This window comes from Dunckerocampus dactyliophorus, chromosome 3 (assembly GCF_027744805.1).
Source record: "Dunckerocampus dactyliophorus isolate RoL2022-P2 chromosome 3, RoL_Ddac_1.1, whole genome shotgun sequence".
NCBI classification, from domain to species: domain Eukaryota; kingdom Metazoa; phylum Chordata; class Actinopteri; order Syngnathiformes; family Syngnathidae; genus Dunckerocampus; species Dunckerocampus dactyliophorus.
In genome coordinates this window covers 20,960,958-20,981,207 of record NC_072821.1, presented here as the reverse complement: position 1 = coordinate 20,981,207, position 20,250 = coordinate 20,960,958, and the positions used below count along the sequence as shown (strand labels likewise).

Below are 20,250 nucleotides of genomic sequence, written 5' to 3'. Positions count from 1 at the left end.
CTCTAATAATGTTAAAAACTGTATATAGAAGGTGGAAAACCGGTTGTCTATGCTCTAACTCTGAAAATATTCCATTTATAAATAAGGAATTGTACTTCGCAGGAATTCACCTAACACGGTTGGGTAAGGAACAATTAACAGCGATAAACAAGGGATTACTCTACAGTCGCCCCTCGCTACATCACGGTTCGAACATCACACCCTCACGCTATCACGTTTTTTCAAAAAATCACTAATAAATGATCACTGTTTTGTGGTTGAATATGGTCTATTATTAGTAAAAAAAAAAATGGCATTTTGAAGCAAATAGTAAAATGTACATATTTATGGCCTAAACTAAACATTTTCAAGCATAAAAATGGCTAAATTAGTGAATATACAAATATAAAGCATTCAAAGGATGTGATACACTCTGTAATACAGTATCTGTGACTTGTGTGCGCCTTTAAGAAGCGGGGCCTGGGAAGTCACGTGTGTGACATCAACTGTCTAGAGTTGACTGTTAGCTGAGTGCTAGCAGCAGGTTAGCAGTGTAGAGAGTGCCCGACAGCAGCTCCTGTGTGAATGTTCACTGCATGTGTTCTCTGCTTGTTAATAAAGCGATTGAAGTGCGTCGTGAGTCTCTCTTTAAGTAATGGCAGTAGAGTAGTATTCTACACATGTCTCTTGGTGTCAGTAACGTTACATCAAGGAGACAATAGCCACCAGTAAGTACTCTGTCTATGCTAACGTGTCAGTCTATCTTATCTTATTTATGAATATGATGGCCTATTTTCTATTATTATGTCTACTATACTGGGTAATACAAGTGTAAAGGTGACTACAGGGGATTTATTTAACGTCTACAGGGCTGTAATAATGGTAAAAACCATACTTAGAAGATCAAACAGGTTTTCTATGTTCCACGAAAATATGTAATTTCTTCATATTGAATCCTACTTCACGGAAATTCACTTACCACGGTCATGTCACGACCAATTAAACGCAATAAACGAGGGATTAATGTGTCTATATAAACTGTATTACATGGTACCAACACATTTATTAACACAAGTAAGATCCTACTAAAATAGAAACATTATTTTTTTCCACTAGAGCATTGACGCTTTGAGGCCGTATCAATTCAGATCAAATAAAAATTAAACAATTTTGAGATTAATAAGAAAAATACATTTTGAGAAAACAAACCACTAAAGACTAAAAACTAAGGGCGCATTAATTCAAATTTTTTGCCTGATCACTGATCTTTACAAAGTCTGACCTGCCATTCCAATTTTGTCCGATAACAATTTTTTTTAAATAACCGAAAGCATACACTTTCAATGTTCCAATCTTGTTTTGTTGAAAAACATTGAACAATAACCGTGAAACAATACAAACAAGCTAGTTCTCTCAAATATAAATGAAAAGTTTAGAAAATTGCTGTCCAAACTACTAAATTATATCACTTCCTTGAGTCTTTTATTTTTCACATTTTAAAAACAAGCACAACTTGCAAAACAGGTTACACTGCAGACCTGGTTTGAGCTTCTTATACCAAATACTGTATGAAATACATAGCGACCGAAAATGGCTGATCGTCTAATGTCACGAACTCCCATCATTTTCCTCGGTTTCATATGTAAGCATCAGCCGATTGCCGATCCCCCAAAATTGTCATAATCATGCTGACTTAAAGCTAAAGATGAAATGATTAGTTCAAGTCTAAGAATATAAAGAAAGTGTTTTAAAATATGAAAATATCATCTTTTGACAACACAAATCATATTCACATGAAGTATACCAGATATACTTTTTTTAATGGCACAGTTACTCCGTATGCTCCTGCAGCTGAGCTCTGCTTGAGTTTGAAATCACCCTGTTCGTCCTCATATCATTCATGTCCTGGGAGACACAAGTCCTCACTCTCATGTGTCGGCTACAAGAAGCAAAGAGATGCACGCACCAGGCTCTCTCCATTGGGGTGATTTCTTTTTCTCTTTCTTTTCTGCATTTCTAAGTTGTCTGCTTTCAAAGGCGACAGCAGCAGTTGGGATCAGACAAGCCTCTGCGGGGCAGCGGGTATCTATCTTTCTCCGTGGCACTCTTCAATATGTATTTTGAGGTGTTCTGTTGGACCATCTCAGAGGGGGGCAGCAACGGTGCCTTACAGATGAAAGCTTTTTCAATTTTACTTACTAAAAATATACGTGTGTTTTTGAAGAAGGAGGCGGATCTTCAGGGGATTCTGGACGAGTGTGTGTGCCTCAGTCATGATGCTCACCAAAGTGCAGCCAGAAGAGATGAAGGCATCACAAGAAAGACATGCTAACATTTGGACCTCTTTGAAAACCAACAGTAACGTGTGGCCATGTACAATAGGGTCTTTGGACTTGCAACTAAAACATCAATGAACTTTGACCCGGTGACCAAATATTCCAAATCTCTGTAGTATCTCAATTGGTAGAAAAATTGCAAAGAGCTAGAAGTAAACACTTGACCTTATCTTACTAAGTAATCTTGTGTCTATATCTTCAAATCACTAGCTTGTTTATTACAAATAATGAATGCATGGGTTTGCTATGTACAGTACATGGAAGGAACATATTTATTTTTATAAGTATATTTATATGTAATCAGATTGATCACAGTTTTCAACATAATTCGTCATAATTAATCACCATTTACAACATTGTCGGAAATATGCCAATTATAGTACAACTAGTTTGTATTTGTACTTTATTTATCCCACAGCGGGGAAACTCACTTGTTACAGCAGCAAGCAAGATACGCAAGTAAAGAGTACAGTGTAAAGAATGCATATTGACTACAACATGGTTCAGGTGGTGCAGGTGTTGTAGAGCCTGACAGCGGTCGGTATGAAGGACCTGCGGAACCTCTCCTTCTTACACCGTGGGTGTAACAGTCTGCTGCTGAAGGAGCTGCCCAGGGAAACAACAGTGTCATGTAGCAGGTGAGTGGTGTTGTCCATGATGGATGTCAGCTTAGCCAACATCCTTCTCTCCCCCACTTCCTCCACGGAGTCCAGAGGACCATCCAGTACAGAGCTCGCTCTCCTGATCAGTCTATTGATCCTGCTCCTGTCCCTGTCCGTGCTGCCCCCTCTCCAGCAGCCCACAGCATAGAAGATGGCTGAGGCCACCACAGAGTCATAAAAGGTCCGTAAAAGAGTCCTGCACACACCAAAGGACCTCAGTCTCCTCAGCAGGTGGAGGCGACTCTCGCCCTGCTTGTAGAGGGCGTGGGTGTTGACGGACCAGTCCAGTTTGTTGTTAAGGTGAACACCCAGGAATTTGTAGCTGTCTACCAACTCTATGTCCGCTCCCTGGATGTTCACCGGTGTGAAGTGAGATGTTTTCCTCTGGAAGTTAATGATCATCTCCTTTGTCTTGCTGGTGTTGAGCTGCAGCTGGTTAAGCTCACTCCAGCTGACAAAGTCCCTGATGACCGTCCTGTATTCCAGATCATTCCCCTCTGAAACACAACCCACAATGGCTGTGTCATCGGAGAACTTCTGGATGTGACACTGTGTGGAGTTGTGTGTGAAGTCCGAGGTGTAGAGGGTGAAGAGGAAAGGGGAGAGCACCGTACCCTGAGGGGCACCTGTGCTGCAGAGTACCATGTCAGACACACAGTGACGGAGCCTCACATACTGTGGTCTGTTGGTGAAGTAGTCTATAACCCATGCAGTCAGGTGTTGGTCTACTCCCACACTCTCCATCTTCACTCTGAGTAGTGACGGCTGGATGGTGTTGAAGGCACTGGAGAAGTCAAAAAACATGACCCTCACAGCGCTCCCGCTGTTCTCCAGGTGTAGCAGTGATCTGTGCAGCTGGTAGATCACTGCGTCGTCTACTCCGATCCGAGGCCGGTAAGCAAACTGCAGAGGGTCCAGCTGAGTGACCACCAGGGGTCGCAGGTGCTGCAGGATAATCCTCTCCATGGTCTTCATCAGGTGAGAGGTCAAGGCAACAGGCCTGAAGTGGTTAGGCTCCTTGGGACGCAGTGTCTTTGGTATCGGGACCACACAGGAGGTCTTCCACAGGGCCGGGACTTTCTCCAGGCTCAGGCTGATATTGAACAAGTGCCTGAGAACTCCACAGAGCTGGTCAGCACAGTCCTTGAGGATTCTCGGGCTGATGCCGTCCGGTCCCGGGGCCTTCCTTGCCTTGATCTTCTTCAGCTGACTTCTCACCTGATCATCAGTTATGGAGAGCGGGGTAGAGGATGGCTGGGATGGGGAAGTGGGGGTGAAGAGTGGTGAGTGGGTAGGGGAGGGAGGGGGGGCAGACTCAAATCTGTTGAAAAACAGATTGAGTTCATCTGCCCAGATCTTGTCCCCACTGGCTTGGTCTCTCCCCACTCCTTTACCATGGCCTGTGATGGTCTGCAGGCCTCTCCAGACTTCCCTGGCATTATTCTCTCTATAGTTAAACAGTATGCTACCAGAAAGGTCATGCATAGCTGTCCTCTCCCTCCTCCTGCGAACTAAAACCATTAAAGTCGTCCCCTTCAAGTGTTGGAACCAGACAGCACCACAATTCCCTCAGCACAGAAGCCGCCGGTCTCTCTCCTTCTTTCATTGTCACTACCAGCGTCAGCCATGCCCCAATGCAAATCAGGCCACAAGACAGTGTGGTCCTGTCTGGCTCGGAGCAGTCCATCCCCCTCAAAATCCGCCGCTGACAGTGAACCTCCCAATACCACTCCACGCTGCCAAGATCCACCGGCAAACCCGAGCAAAAGCTGCTAGATTGCCTTCAACCCAAAGCCGCATTGCATGCACCTCTCCACGCATTTGCCATGACTAGTAATGTGCTATCGATACTGAAATATTGATACCTCCAATACCAGATCTTTAGGCTCTAAAATCGATTCTCAAATAAAAAATATTGATACTTTAACTAAATTATTGAGACTTCGTCTAAATAAATGTGAATATTCACAGGCATATGTCTAAATGTTATGCAGCTGTTTAAAATAAATGAATAAATTACGCTGATGTCTTATATTCTTTATTGTATGAGCTATGCTATGATTTGAAATCCACTACTTTTTAAAATTTACACAACATGGTATTTGCACAATGTATCGGTATCAGATTGGTATCGCTGATACCAGCCTGAATTTTCCTCTGTATTGAATCGGATTAGAAATCGGTGGTATCGCGCATCACTAATGACGAGGGCACGCGCACAAAGCATGCGAGATGTCGCAAGACCAGAATGTGACCACAAATTAACTGCATCACTGTAGCGGAGCAGGGCTCACAGTGTGAGAAAAAGTAGCGGCTTATACACCGGAAATTACGGTACTTGATGGGTTTTTTTTTGTCTTTCTATTTCCGCCACACATACACACACAATAAAAATGTTGTTGTGACGGAATGTCAGTGAATCCACCTCGCGTTTTTTTGGTCAGAATGATGCAATTTAGTTGCGAGGATGAATGGAAAGACGTATTTGCAAGTTGGAGATAGATATCTGATGTAGATGTGTTCAGGTCAGAATACAGTTATAAAAGAGCGTCAGACCCCATATGACTTAACTAGGCTAAAAAATGTTAACGTAATTAATGAAATACATTACTTATAGATGTTAACACGTTATTTTTGACAGCCCTAATTTGTATGAATGCCTGGTTATGACTTTATCAAAATAGATATTCAGGTCATCTTCCTTAAGCATAAAGGCAAGTGCTGGATTAGTTTGGTTTATCGTCATCAGTACCAACATAATTCTTTACTAGCGATTAATTGATTCATCTACTATTATGCTATTGGTTGATGACGACAGTGTGCTTTTTAGTATAACAACACATAATAACCAAGCGCAAAAGTCTTTTGGTAAAAAATACTGCAAAAAGACTTGACAGTTGTTCAACAAAATCAGTAATCTGCATTCATGTAGAGACATTATTATCCCTGAAAGTTTAAAGACGACAAGAGAGTGAAAAACTATAATCTGACTCTGTTCTCTTTCAGGGTGTGAACTTCTGTCCAGGTCAGGAGGTACCGGGTGTGACCACACATGAGCAGAAAGCGCACACACTGCAACCTCTCGTTTTCCACCTGGGCCGGGATCCTGGGGAGAAGTTCCCTATAAGGTCAGTTGCTTAAAAAAAATCAGTCAGATTTTGTTGTGGGCTGCAAGGAGACGGGATGGGGGGAGATAAAAAAAAAAAGAGAGGAGAGCTAGGAGAATGATGTGAGGACAGTTTGCCTGCTGCTTGCACAGAATGGTGATGAGATCAATGCGGATTTAGTGACAGAAATAAGAAGACCAACAATTGATCTGCTCAGTCGGAGTGCGCCTGATTGCACCCTTGTCTTTGTGATTGCAAACAGCCTCCTTAAAGATTACTGTGTCACATTCAGCCCTGCCCTACACTGCGACTGCAGGTTAAAATTGCAAGATAAATTGTTCAGGCCTAAATTCAGAGCGAGTGCTGTTTAATAAGCTTTTGTGTGTTTTGGCTTCATTTCAGAGGAGAGTGACACAGGGGCTGAAATACGAATACTCAATGAGGGTATAAGTGCACTGTATAGACTAAGGTATTGGGATACCTCTTATTCAGTTAGGGATTCAGTTTGATTCAATTGTATTTGATGTACATTATTAGTACTATTTCGGCCACTGATATTATAGTGGTTCACTTGCATGACTTCAGAGCAGTCAGTGTAGGTTTCTACTCAGTGACAGTGTGAATCGTTGTCTCTCTACATTTATGCCCGAATTGACTGGTGATCAGTCCAAGGTGTCATCTACCTTTTGCCCAAAGTCAGATGGTTCCAGTTCTCCATGGCAATGACCAAAGTAAGCTGTTCAGAAAATGAATGGATGGATGGAAAGTAACAATTCACAACAAAAGTACATATGCCGCACCATACTCTTCACACATTAAAGCAAAGCAAGTGAACCTTTTGTGAGCGGGCATTTGGATTATGGAGGCAAGGAAAAATTGAGGAACCCTCAAAGAGAACCTAGAGTGTAGGCCGGCTTTCAATAACGGCCTTAACCAGATAAGAGAGAGACACAGGGTAGAGAAAGAAAGGACAGAGTGATGAGGAAACAGTGCCTTCAGTAATAGCTGTGTCAGTAGCAGTAAAGTAACATAATGCAAAAGTGACAGAAGTACTGTCAGTAGGACTATTGCTACTACGGTACCTCACAAAAGGGAGTACACCCCTCTAGGGGTGGGGGAAATAATCGATTCTTAGGTGCATCGCAATGCGGACATTGACGATTAATCGATTCATAAATGTCAATAATCGATGCTGACGGAACAAAAAAAAACGGAACAAAAAGATGGAAAGCGGAAGCGCTGCCCAGACAGTTTATGGTGGTGCACCTAAGTGTAAGACGCTACCAAAATGGCTGAGCGTAAATTCGTCTGGAAGCACTTTGGCTTTCACGTAGTGGAAGGTAAAAATGAGCTGGACAAGAGTCAGACAATATGCAAGCTTTGTCATACAAGCTTAAAATATTTTGGGAACACGACAAATATGAGAACCCAAATAGCACGTTTCCATCAAACCAGGAGGAAAACAGCCAGCTGAAGTTGCTGCCAACGGGAGAACCATCGAGCAGGTGATAACTAATTTTGCACCCAACTCGGAAAAGGCGCAGCAAATCACACAGTCAATTGCAACTTTTATTGCAAAGGATTTGTGGCTGTATTCGATTGTTGAGAAGCAGAGCATTCGTGCTTTTTTGCGCAGTTTGGAACCCGGATACAACGTCCCTTTGCAATGTTATTTCACTGACACTGCAATTGTGAATAAGGGCAGCCTAGTTTTTTGTGGTTATTCATAATATATTGACGTCTGCAAGCATTATTCTTGTATGAGAGCCGCTGGTACAGAAATCTATTTTATATGAAAGCTGTTTTTGACTCTGCTATACAGCAAAAATATTATTTTGTCAGAGATTCTATACTCAGGATTTGAATTTAAATTCAGAAGTCTGTTATTTATTTGTGAATAATGGCAGATTTTTCATGTTGGTTACTCAGAATATGCTGAAGTTTGTTAATTTTATACATGCTGCTACTGGTGCACTTTACTTTTCCTGCTGGTTCTGTACAATGGAAAATATGTTGGTAGATGTCATCTTCCAATTATTAAAAGATAATGGAAGTAAATTAATCAGTTTCATATGTATTTTAATTGTGGATCATTACAAATATGATTTGTTTTAGTAGTACACGGTGACTAAAAAGAAATTATATATAGCGAAAAATACTGCATGACAAAACTGAAAAAACGATTTATCACAAAAAAAGATGCATCGAGATGCATCGATAATCGTTTTATCAGTCAGAGATTTCCACCCCTCCATCCCTCACATTTCTGCAAATATTTTATATTTTTTAACAACACTGAAGAAATTGAGATGATGAGAAATGATCAATGTGAAAGGCTGAAAGTTGGACTTAACATTCAAAGCTGACTTGAGGTTTTCCAACACTCAGTATAAATCCGATGCGTAATTGAAGAGGAAAAGTAATCTACCTAACAAACATTTACACGATTGAAAATACAGATTTAACGTTGTTTCCTTCCGGGAATTTTTACATTCCTTCTGAAAATAGGTGGCATATTTAGAAAATGGATGGATGTAAAGAGCAAGGAAGTTTGCTACTAGCCACCCACGTTTGTTTGCACTCTTGAGAGACGGTTTGATCAGGTCATCTTTTGCGCACTGGCAAATACGGGAGACCATTTTTGCAAAGCTGCTGGAAATGTGAATTTCTCTTGGAGAGTAATAAAGTATCTGTTTGTCTGTCGTGGAATTAACACCACTGCCACGAGTCGCTGCCTTTCAAGCAGCTCTGTTTGTTTTTTCAAGCACATTTTTACGTGCCATGAGAGCGACATGGGTGTGATTCCCTGTCTACCCATTGATACCAAGGCACCAGCGCCGCAGCTAAGATATAAGTCAAGCGGCCTAGCATGGGAAGTGGAGAGGAAGCCTTCGGTGGCTTCAAGTAGAATGGGAAATGTGAATTCACTACTGAGCAAGATCGATGAGCTGGCAAGAGCGTCAAGACCTTCAAATTTGTACTTCATTGAATGGCTAAGAGCTAGCATCCCAGAGGCTAATGTGAGGAATTAGCCAACTTCAGTATAGTCAGAGCTGCCAGGAACACAAGAGCCTGTGGCAAGCACAGATGTAGGCGTGCACTGTACTGTATGTGAACAAACTGCGGCATCATCCTGGCCATTAAAATGTCCATCTATACAGCATTTTTTAAATATTGGTTTTCATTATCGGGAAAAAAATCTGATACCGATGTCTACCGATATTACATTTTCGTGCAATATCGGGGTGATATTATACATATGTGACGGTCCACAACTTGATGTGGCGTAATGCAGCTCCACAATGCTGTTGTTTTAATGCATCACACACAGTCAGGTGGATTATGGACCTTTTTTAATTGCAGTGTGCCCTGTAACAACAGTTTTACATGTCATTCCTAACAGTTCTGAGCACTTTCTATGGCAACTTGCACATGCCACTATTCACCTGTAACAGGCGAGGTTGCAACACATCTGCCATAATTTACCACAGCACATCTACACTACCTTACATACAGGTTCACCCCCCATAACTGATGCTGAAGTGAGGCAACATACATGAGGAACAGAATCAAAGTTAACATGTGGACCTAGGGCAATGATGTACAACAGGAAAGTCAATGACAGAAATTCTTCCTTAAGAAGTGCATAGGAAGTGCATAGGAACGGGACGCTACCAGAACCCATACCTATTACAGACTATCAGAAATGCTGTTCTCAAATGCTTGCAAATATCTACACCCCAGTAGTGGAAGTTCTAGTCACCTGAGTCACAAATGAACTAAAATCAATAAACTGAGATAAAACAAAAACAAAACCACTGATTCACACAAATCCCCACTGGCTGCATTAAACCCAAACTAATAGTGGCACCACTATCCTCTGGTGTGACATCTCACATATAAGCCTAGTGGGTGGCTTAATACTCCCACACCTCGTAAAAATGAAGGGGCCTTGTGTGTTTGGGATGCGTGTGTAAACTACCTCCTCTAACTCAACCTCAAGTGGGGAATTCAGGTAGGTCGACCGTTAAACATGTGTCTGGAACCAGATCAAATGATGGTTTAGTGCGGGCATGACTAATGTGGCTGTGAGCAGATTCAGTAGGGAGAGTGCCTGGTAAATCCACAGACTGGCATTCCTCAATGGCCTCCACTTGACTGGAATTGTAAAAGTCATCCTGTACAGAAATACAGTCAATCTCTGCTTCAGCTTGGAGCGGTCATTGCATGAGCCAGTTGCTAGCGCGTGCCTGGGCATCCTATTTATCACTTGAAATGGAGCTCCGGGCACTCCCACAATGTGCATGGGACTATGACTCTCCAGACACTGATTGGTGCTCATCCTGTCCTGGGAATGTCAGGAAATAAACCGGGAGCAGCAAGTTCCTGCGCACAATCTATTCCTTTCCGCTGTCAACGTCTCAGATCCTATACACATTGATCCTTGATTTCACAGACACCACGTCATAAGGGATTGAGTCCCATTTGTCCACAACTTTCCTCTTGTCTTTCTCTCCTCAATTGGCCAGTAGCACCTGTTACCCACAGCCAACGGCGACCCTCTGATCTTGCGGATGTAGATCTTGGTGTGACGGGTTTGCTCCCCTACTCCGTGCTGTCGAGCAACCTGCTTTCGAAGTTTGCTTCTTGATCCGAATGGATTCTCTTGGGGAACCCATAGATGCAAAAAAACGTGTGTCACAGGAACGGGCTATTTGCTTTGCTCATCGGTTTCTGCAGGGGAAGGCGAGGGCCACTTTTGAGAAATGGTCTGTCACGACAAGGACATCGGTGGACTTTCTGTCGCCAGACTGCTGTCCAAAAATCAATACACACCAGCTCCATAGGAGCTGAAGTACAGATGTTCTCAAGAGGCGATCTGGCTTCTGGGTCAGGGGTCTTTCCCAAGATGCACCTCTGGTAGTCTCGAACATGCCTCAAGATGTCCTTCTCCATCCCTGTCCAGAAGAATCGTTCGGTTCTTGAACAGCCCTGATGACCAGTTGCATCATGAACACCATGCAGGACTTCTTCAGGGACTCCGGGACCACAAACTGAAAGATTTTCCTGTTCATGAGACGGTCCTTTTTTACTCTTTAAAGAATCCCAGTGCCTCAACAAGCTGAGTGCACAGCTTGGCTCAGTTGCTGTTTCGTGTCTTGACGGCCTCTTATGTTGGCAAACATAGAAAAGGACTCTGCTTACTGTAGGATCTTGCTGCTTCAGATTGTGCAGGTGACTGCGAGGGACGACAACAAATGGGTCTTCCTCGGGCAACTGTAGTGACGTCGGACTTGCTCCAGGTAGGCAGGAGACACCGCCAATCTGCTGTGCGTCTAAAACGGCAGACACCTCCTCAGCATCAATAGCGCCTCCAGATGACTGAGAGGGACCTTATTCAACAAGGACAGGTAAGGCTCTTTTACCAGGCGATGCCTCGCACAGGACTAGACAAAAGGTTCACCGCTCGAGGCGCCAGCCACTGTATACCTGGGGCTGAGACATGTTTCAAGTTAAAATCATATGCTGAAAGTCTTGACACCCACCTTTGCTTGTAGGTGTCCAACTTGGGCTTTGTCAAAATATAGGTCAGGGGGTCAGACCATGCAGTAAAGTGCCTCCTTTGAGCCAGTGGGAGAATTTGTCAGAAATGGCCCATTTCAAAGCAAGAAACTCAAGCCTGTGAGCTGGGTAATTCAACTGGGACCGTATTTTACTGGCAAATGCCACAGGTCTTGCAACTTTCTCATCAGATTGGAGCTGGGACAAACGGCTCCAATGCCGTCAAACAAAGCGTCAACAGCAAAAAGGAAAGGCTTTTCAAAGTCAGGATGGGCCAATGTCACACTGTGTGACAGGTCATTCTTCAAGGTGTCAAAGGCGTTCCGACACTCAGTGGTCCGGTCCTCTGCTGACAGTTTTGCACGACCTGAGAGCTTCACGTCTTGCCTCTTCCCCTGCCTGGTTTGCCATCAGTCCCTTGGCCTGAGAGCAGCTTGAAAAGGGGCCTAGCCTTGATGGAGCAATCCTCAATGAAATGTTGATAATATAGCACCTTTCCTAAGAAAGATTGAATCTTCTTCTTAGAAGGAGTGGCACCATCACTCTCCATGAAATCAGACACCTTCACCGTGCTGATAGCCTCGACCTTACCAGGATCTGTCTGCACACCAGACTGAGAGACAACATAGCCAAGAAACTTCACTGATCTACAAAGAAAGTGGCACTTTTTTGCGCCAGCTTAAGGTTGTGGTTCTTGAAGCCGGAAAAGCTTTGCCGCTCAAGTGCTATCTGCTCAGTCGGACCAAAGACCATGAGATCGTCAAGGTAGCACAAGAGGCTAGTGAAATTCTCTTCTCAAAAAACGGAAAGCATCATCTGCATGAATGTAGAGGAGCTGTTTGACAGACCTTGCGGCATCTGGTTGTACTCATGAAGGCCAAAGGTGGACAAAAAGGCAGTATATTTCTTGTGTTCTTCAAACAAGGGCACATTGTAGAACCCTGAAGTGAGGTCCATGATGGAGAAGAGGAAATTTCCGCCAAGAGCGTCAGCCTGGTGAGGAAGTGGGTGAGCATCTTGCAGTGTCCTTGTGTTGGGCCACCTGAAGCCGTGCAAATACGCAAATCTCCATTTTCTTCCACACAAGAACTAAGGGCGAAGCATACTCACCGGTGGATTTACGGATGATGCCTTTTTCTTCCATCTCATTAAGAGCTGTTCTGAGCGTCTCTTAATGACTTGGCAGGCAAAATGATCCCTCATCCATGAGATGTACCTTGTGCTCAAAGTCAGATGCTTCCCCACAGTCCATCTTTTTTCCGTGAAAAGATTGACTCATACTTCTCAATGATCTCGAAAAGCTTGTCTCGCCACTGGTCAGAAACAACACATGCATCCAAATCCAGATCTTGTAGCCCATGTTTGTATATTGCTGACCTAATGTTGTCTTTGGATCTTGTCTTTGCACATCGGTCACTGACTGGGAGAAGACGTGGATGCGGTCAGGCTGAGACAAGTCTTCAGCAGTGATGCAGGGGAAAACATCTGCCAGTTTGGTTTTCTTCTTTAGCACCACTGGTTCACTGGTGGTGTTGATGATCTTCATGGGCAGCCATTGGTCGCCCCACATAGGTGTAACGACTCTGCCAACCAGGACATTTCTTGGTCTGCACTGTGACTGAATTGGTTCAATTACTGTATCACCGTGCTGTCAGTTGACAACGGTGTTGATGCAGGAAGCTTAGTATGACATACTGTTGTAGCTTCAGTGTGCCAAATTTGTCAGGTACAGTCTCGCCTTTCCATTTTTCTGTGTTGGAAAGAAGAGAGAAGAAGTGGTGGCAGTCTTCATCAATGACACTACTGGGTTCTGACATTAGCCGCCAGTAGCTCTTAGTCTTCTTCATGAGCTGAATAATCTGCCTGTCCAGGAACCAGGAACTTCATGTTTGGGATGAGCGTGCTGCGGCTGGATCGCTCAATGTGCATCCTGTGGATCCGACTTTGGCGGTTGTGTAGAACAAACTAGCTGACTTCTGAATTCTGTGTATGCCTTGAAAGATGACAGTTTTACCTGGTGGCATACTGGAATTAAAGGACTCGAACATTGACTCACAATTATCTGTAGAGCTAGTGGGAGGGTCACTAACAGGATCCACACCGTCCTCCCTTTGGTGCAGATCCATCAGTTTTCCGACTGTGCAGACGTCGTGAACCGAGCCTGTGCAAGGCAGTTGCGTCTGGAATGGTAAGGTGAGTAGCACTGAAATCAGAGTTCTCACAGCAGTGAATTAGAGCCGAGTGACTCACGTCGCTACAGACAGCGCATGGTGGGTTGTTCAGGCCCTCGATTCTGGGGATCTTTGGCCTGAGCTGTCTGGTGGTCTGGGAGGTCACGGGGTTGGGACTTGGGCAGACCGTTCAGAGCATCACTCTCTGAGCTGATCTCTGTGTGGTACTCATCCAGCACAGCCTGGACCTCCACAGCTGACCACTTGTCGACCGTCTTTGAATGTCAATGCTTGCAACATGATGAAAAGTTAGTGCCCTCTCGGCAACAATGTAACCATTGCAAACATTTTTTTTTACTTTTAAATAACATTTTTGAGAATGTTAAAAAAATTCTGCAGCCAAACCAGTTGAGGACCACTGTTCTAGGCTATAACAAAATGGCCAACACTGAAACTGAGCTGCAGCACAGTGGCCAAGAACATACAGCTCTTTAACCGGATAGCTTTGGCTCAAAATAGGCCTTGCAATGGTGAACCAAGGAAACTGAGTGCACATGCTCAATGTCATATTTAGAGGTTGTGTTTGTAAAATAGATGTGTCAGTGCTGCCAGAATTGTTGCAGTGGTTGAAGGGGTCAGGGGTGAGCCTGCCAGTACTCAGACCATAGGCTGCATACTGCATCAAATTGATCTATGTGGCTGTCGTCCCAGAATGAAGCCTCTCCTTAAGATGGTACACAAGAATGCTTGCAAATGATTTGCTGAAGACAATCAAACCAAGGACATGGATTAGTGGAAGCTGACGGTGAAGATGATGGACTGGCCAAGCATGTATCTAGACCTAAGTCCATTTGAGCATGTATGAGGCATCCTCAAACAGAAGGTGGAGGAGCGCATGGTGTCTTAACGTCCACTAGTGATGTGTCATATCGTGATAGAGGACTCGAAGTAGATTCCAGAGGCAACTTTTGAAGCTCCAATGAACTCTGTGCCAAAGAGAGTTGAGGTAGTGCTGGAAAATAATAGTAGCCGCGCAAAATATTGACACTTTGTACACAATTTGGACATTTTTGCTTAGAGGTGTACTCACATTTTTTTTGGCAGCTGTGTGGATGCTAATGGCTGACATAATGGCTACTTTACATTGTATCATACTGTCATTTATTCAGTGTTGTTGAAAAGATGTAATGTAACATTTGCAGAAATGTTAGGGGTGTACTCACTATTGTGAGGTACTGTAAGAATAGTTATAATAAATGTAGGATTGAGGAACCAAAATCGCACTCTGTTCCAGCATGACTGTGACTCAGTGCACAAAGCAAGGTCCATAAAGATGTTGTTCAATTAGACCAGATATTGTAATCATCAGTGACCTCTGACCTCACAAGTGTTCCTGTGCATTAATAATGTGGAAAAAATTTCCCACAGACACACTCCAAAATCTTGTAGGCAGCTGTTATAGCTCCAATGGTTTAATGCCACTTCCTCTAGGTGTAGAAATACACATATCTATTTTGTATAAACACATACATGTAAATGTAAAATAAAATATCACATTTACGATATTTCGTTGTTGAGTGATCGTATCTTTTCATTTTGATCGACCTCTCTCCTCTGCCGTTTGCTACTCTCACATCTTTTTTTACTGTCCTCTTGTTCATGCTCCTCTCAGCACCGAAGTGAGATTACGTGATAAAATATTCATTTTTGTGCAGCCTTAGCTCGGGCTTAGCCCTGTTGTCTACCTGAAACAACATAAAAAGCACAACCAATCAATATGTAGCCATGTGCCGCGTGTATAGAAGGGACACTTTTCACACCAGCAGAGTTACAGTGTCCAAGGTCACACATCTCCACTGTTTACGTTCACTCTGATTTATCAATTTTCCCTCCTACTAACTATTTTCTTAGAGTTTCCATCACTTATCCTCAGTGGTTGTCGCTCTGTGTCCACTGGGAACTACGCCTCCATCCTTGTGTGTACATTCGTGTGCTCCTTGCTCCCCCAGCTGGACTGCTTGCCTGGCTGCCATTAATCTCTGCCTGCACCTAAAGAGCCACTTAAGATGATGCAGAGCCTGTCAGCACACATGCCTTCACTTCTGTTGCAAACTGAAGTGCACACAAAATATACACTCTGCTAAGTGTAATCACACAATTGAGGGAAATGACTTTGGTTTGGTTTTAGTTCCCAAGAGGCCGAGATACATGTTGTTGGTGGTCCATTTGTCTCACATGAGGCGCAGATCCCAGCCAGGTCAACGTTTGGTAAACTCTGTAAGTCCAGATCCCCACTGGATGTTCAGAGGTTCTTCCTGCCTTCCACTTTGCCCTGCAACTCCGTAACCTTAGGCCTCAAGGTTAACACATCCCGAGTACGACGCTGTAGGCAGCCTCTCTCCGTCTGGCCTCATCTGCTGCTTACCACCAAGCCCCTGTGTCCCCAATCAATAGTCCTCACCCAAGTGCTCCATTTCCACTGGGGAGAGGAGGAGGGGGGTGGCTGTTAGAGGGAGGGGTTAGGCAGGACAGATGCATTCGATTGTCTCCTCAATTCCCCCACCGTCTGCCACTGTGTTCTTGTGTGTGTGTTCCAGAAATAGCGTTATGAATCAGTAATCGGCATGGCGACACACCTGAGCAATGCCCCTACCCCCCCTTGGGTGCCATAAATTATAAATCAAAAGAAGTCAATTTGCATACAGCCTGCTTATTATTCCACATTTTGCCTGTGCACCAGTAAGCTAAGGGTTATCGCCATGGTAATGAGCTGCACTGACGGTGGCTTTTCATTATTTGTTTGCACAAGAGGCACAAACAAATAATATAATTAGATTTTGATGCGGCGCTTTGCTCAATATGATTACCCGTGCGTGGACACAACAATGGCAAACTTTGAGAAACTGAACACTCGCATCCTCCATCATGTGATATTAAATTGCTTTGTCGCTTATCAAAAAATGAATCATGAGCACATATAGCCCGGGAATGAAACATCCTCACTGACGAAAATCAGGAGAGGCAGAATTTGTGATTTCAGATAACTGAAGTGAATTTCATCTGCTTTTTAGCGCTGGGGTGTAATCAGTTTTTCTCCTCACCAGCAAGGGTCACGGTCGTTAGCTGATGACGAACGTGAAGCAAGCGAGAGAGAGACTAATTGCAGTCAGCTCTCTAGCACTTGTCTAATTGTGGAGGAAAGTAAACGCTGAGCGAATGGAGGAAGGGAGCAGGTGCTGGTGGATGGAGGAAGCCTTGCTGCCCTGTGAGAGATCCGGGGTGGGAGGGTAGGTGTGAGCTGGACAGTGCCCGAGGTTATTACTCTAATTGACACTTCACCTCACACACATGCACACGGTCCCTGGGGGCCAATCAGAAGGCAGGGCTTGCAGCAATGGGAGGATGGAGGGGTGGCACAGGTGCTGGCGGCGAGTGTATCAGGGGTGTAATTGCACTGCTGATATTTGTCTATCTGGGTGTCACGCCACCAGAAGCCCTGCACTCCCCCCAACACACACACACAGCCCATTAACCCTACAGGTCCTATTGAGAGCAGCGTTCCTTTGAAAGCCTTCAGGGGCCCTGTGTTTTACGCACTGAATATAATAATGCACAGAGGTGTGGCGCTTACTGGTGTCCAACAGCAGTAATTGAGAGACAGGGGATGGTTCCACAGTCACCCCGCTGAGTGGGCTTTCCCACAGGGTGCCGGCGTGTGTGTTATTGTGCTTGAAAGCTGCAGTGGGGCCCCACTCTGATATAATGAGTTAAGCTCAGCCATCACAGCAGTGTTTTATCATGGTGTGCACGAGGGCCAGTGTTGCACTTGCAAAGATGCAACAAATCAAGGGATTATGTTCTGTGTGTGTGTGTGTCTTTTAAATTCCTTGTAAGCAAGTTGTAAACAACTCTTCGTGTGGTTAATTAGCTTCCTGCAAACACCTTTTGGCAGTCAAATATAAAAGGTTTAAGGGTTTCTTTTTCATGTAGAAATCTATGGGTTGAACACAGCTTACAATATACAGGATTTAGGTTAGGAGATGGTGGAGGTGATTGTTCATGCCTGTGTGCTTTGTGTCGACAGTGTTTTGACCATGGAATACCAGGAGGTACTAAGCCGCATCTCCCCAATTGTGAAGGAGCATATGAAGATGCTTGTACCAGGCGTTCCCCAGCTCAACATGTGTGATATGGCTGTGATGGTAAGTTGTGTTGTACTAATACAACAATAATAATAACCAATGCTAAGTAAGACATGTTCTGTTTATAAATAAATAATAAGCAGAGAAATCTCTTGAATAGAATGTCAAGAAAATGCCTGGAAAAACGTCAAATTAAAATGCTGATTTCGTATTTGTCAAAACAGAAAAAGCCAATTATATTGATAAACACAGGGGTTATTATCCGGGACCACCAGTGAATGGCGAAAATCCGATCGTAATTAATACACCCATAAAAATGTCTCCTCGTGCACACATAAAAATGTCTCCTCCTGCTAGCTTGATGTTGACGATGTCACAAGATACTCAGTTCACGAGACGATGTATGAGATTGGGTCTACGAGATGAGACAATGTTTTAACATTACTTTTAAGAGAAGTACAATGAAAAAATATTTAAAATATCTGACAATATACAGCCTTGCATTGTTCCTCACGAAGCTACACTCTTCTGCACTCTGTGTGTATGCTTGCGGCCCCGCCTCCACCCACCGAGACAAAGAGACTGGATGACTGACAAAAGGTCAAGCATGGCTGCCGTGTGGGACTCGCCTATCGTTGTGAGAGTGATACAAGTTTTGCACCCTGCAAAACATGCCACCGAAAATGTCTTGCCGGGGTGTTGAGTGGCGTTTGGGGGGCGGCCACTTGGCAGGGTGTGGTGAGTTGTCTAGGCTCACGATGTGATCATCGGTCAGGCGGTGGCTAATGTAGCGCCGTGTGTGCGGGAGGCGACGAGCGGCTGCGACCGACCATATCCAGAGTGAATTGTACGAGTCTCCCATGGTTTAGATTGGCTGTCAGATGAGGTGGAAATTTGGGGATATCAAAATAGTTCAGAGTAGGAAAAGCAGCCGGTGTTGACAATTCTCTCTGGAAGTGAATGCGTTGCTTACTGATGCAGACGCCCACAGCTGCCTGCCGCCTCCTGCGTGTACGGCCCGCCACACATGGTACATGTATACTGTGCATATTACCTGTATTATCACTTATTTATACATGATTACTGACTTGAGGGCAATGAGATGTGTTTTCTGCAGAAAAAGACTTTCTATTTTGGAGGAAAAAAAGTTAATTTTTTTTTTTCTTACCAAAAATCCTCAAATTAGCAGGGCTATGAATTCTGAATAGCGAATGTGCGGAGATCCACGATATAGTAGAAAAGTTGGAACCATGGAAGCTTGGGATGCTCAGTTCAGGGTTTTATGCTGCCGATTCCAGTCATCCAGGACTGAAATCGGACGATAGCAAAACTGATCACTTGGATTAATTATACATTGTTCAATGTATTTATGATGAGTGGTATTGACCAGGGGTGCCGTATAAAGGTCAAAACAGGCCAATTCCAAGGTCCCTTGACTGCCAGGGAGCCCAAAAAATAGGCAATTACTAATAAAATTTGTAATTAATTTGAAAGGGGGGGGACATTATTTTTTTTATGGGACCCAGAATTCCTGGCAGCACCCCTGCTACTGGCTATTGTATATGAAAAAAGGAACCATAAAATCACCTTAAGTGAAACAAAAAACATATTTGACTTAGTTTTATAACTAATGAAACCTACAGAGGATGAGACGCTTTCTTTAAGGAGACTTGTGAGAATTAGAGAGCACTCGGCAAACCCGGTGTCTTCCACCGCTGAGAAAGGCTGGTTCGGATGTATTCAATTATTTTTCAGGTTATTTGCTTATCCTTCTGACTGTCACGCACATACGGGCAAGTGTTGTCCCCATGGCTGCGTTAGCTGTCATTTGACATTTGGCATTTGATCACACCGAGAGTCCCGGAAACTCATCATACTCTGTCAAGTGTTTGTTCTTCAAATGCCGTATTAAAGCCCAATGCAAGATAGTTTTTGTGGCATGTTTTGGCAGTTAAGTTCCACACGGGAGACATGATTATTTTTGCATGCGCAGTGTGAAGGAAAGTGCGAGGAGGACGCTGCCTAAGAGGTTAGGGCAAGACACTACATGCACGCATGGATCGCTGCGGAATGCAATCGTGCTAGCCACAGGTGACTGGCTTTTGTGATCAGTGTTGAACGGCATTTTTCGGCATTTGCCGATCACATGATTTTTCAGGGAAATCGGCCAATACTGATCAGTGGCCGACCAATGGGTGCATGCCTAATGGAAACACCTCTATAAGCCTCACAACGTGAATGACCTTGATCCTGCTCACCCTCTACATCAAGGGTATGCAAAGTGTGACCCA

The 20,250-nt window shown here is 44.0% G+C and overlaps 1 protein-coding gene across 3 annotated transcripts in view; it reads left to right on the top strand.

Annotated features, from left to right (window-relative positions):
• galns (galactosamine (N-acetyl)-6-sulfatase) overlaps nucleotides 1-20,250 on the top strand; it is a 40,900-nt gene that overhangs the window by 18,002 nt on the left and 2,648 nt on the right. For all 3 annotated transcript variants that reach the window (XR_008569747.1, XM_054769889.1, XM_054769890.1), the window contains 2 exons: nucleotides 5,984-6,105; nucleotides 17,902-18,019. Coding sequence is in view for 2 of the 3 variants with exons in the window: in XM_054769889.1 (XP_054625864.1) it covers nucleotides 5,984-6,105; nucleotides 17,902-18,019 (240 nt within the window). In the remaining variant the exon portion in view is untranslated. The remainder of the gene's footprint in view (nucleotides 1-5,983; nucleotides 6,106-17,901; nucleotides 18,020-20,250) is intronic.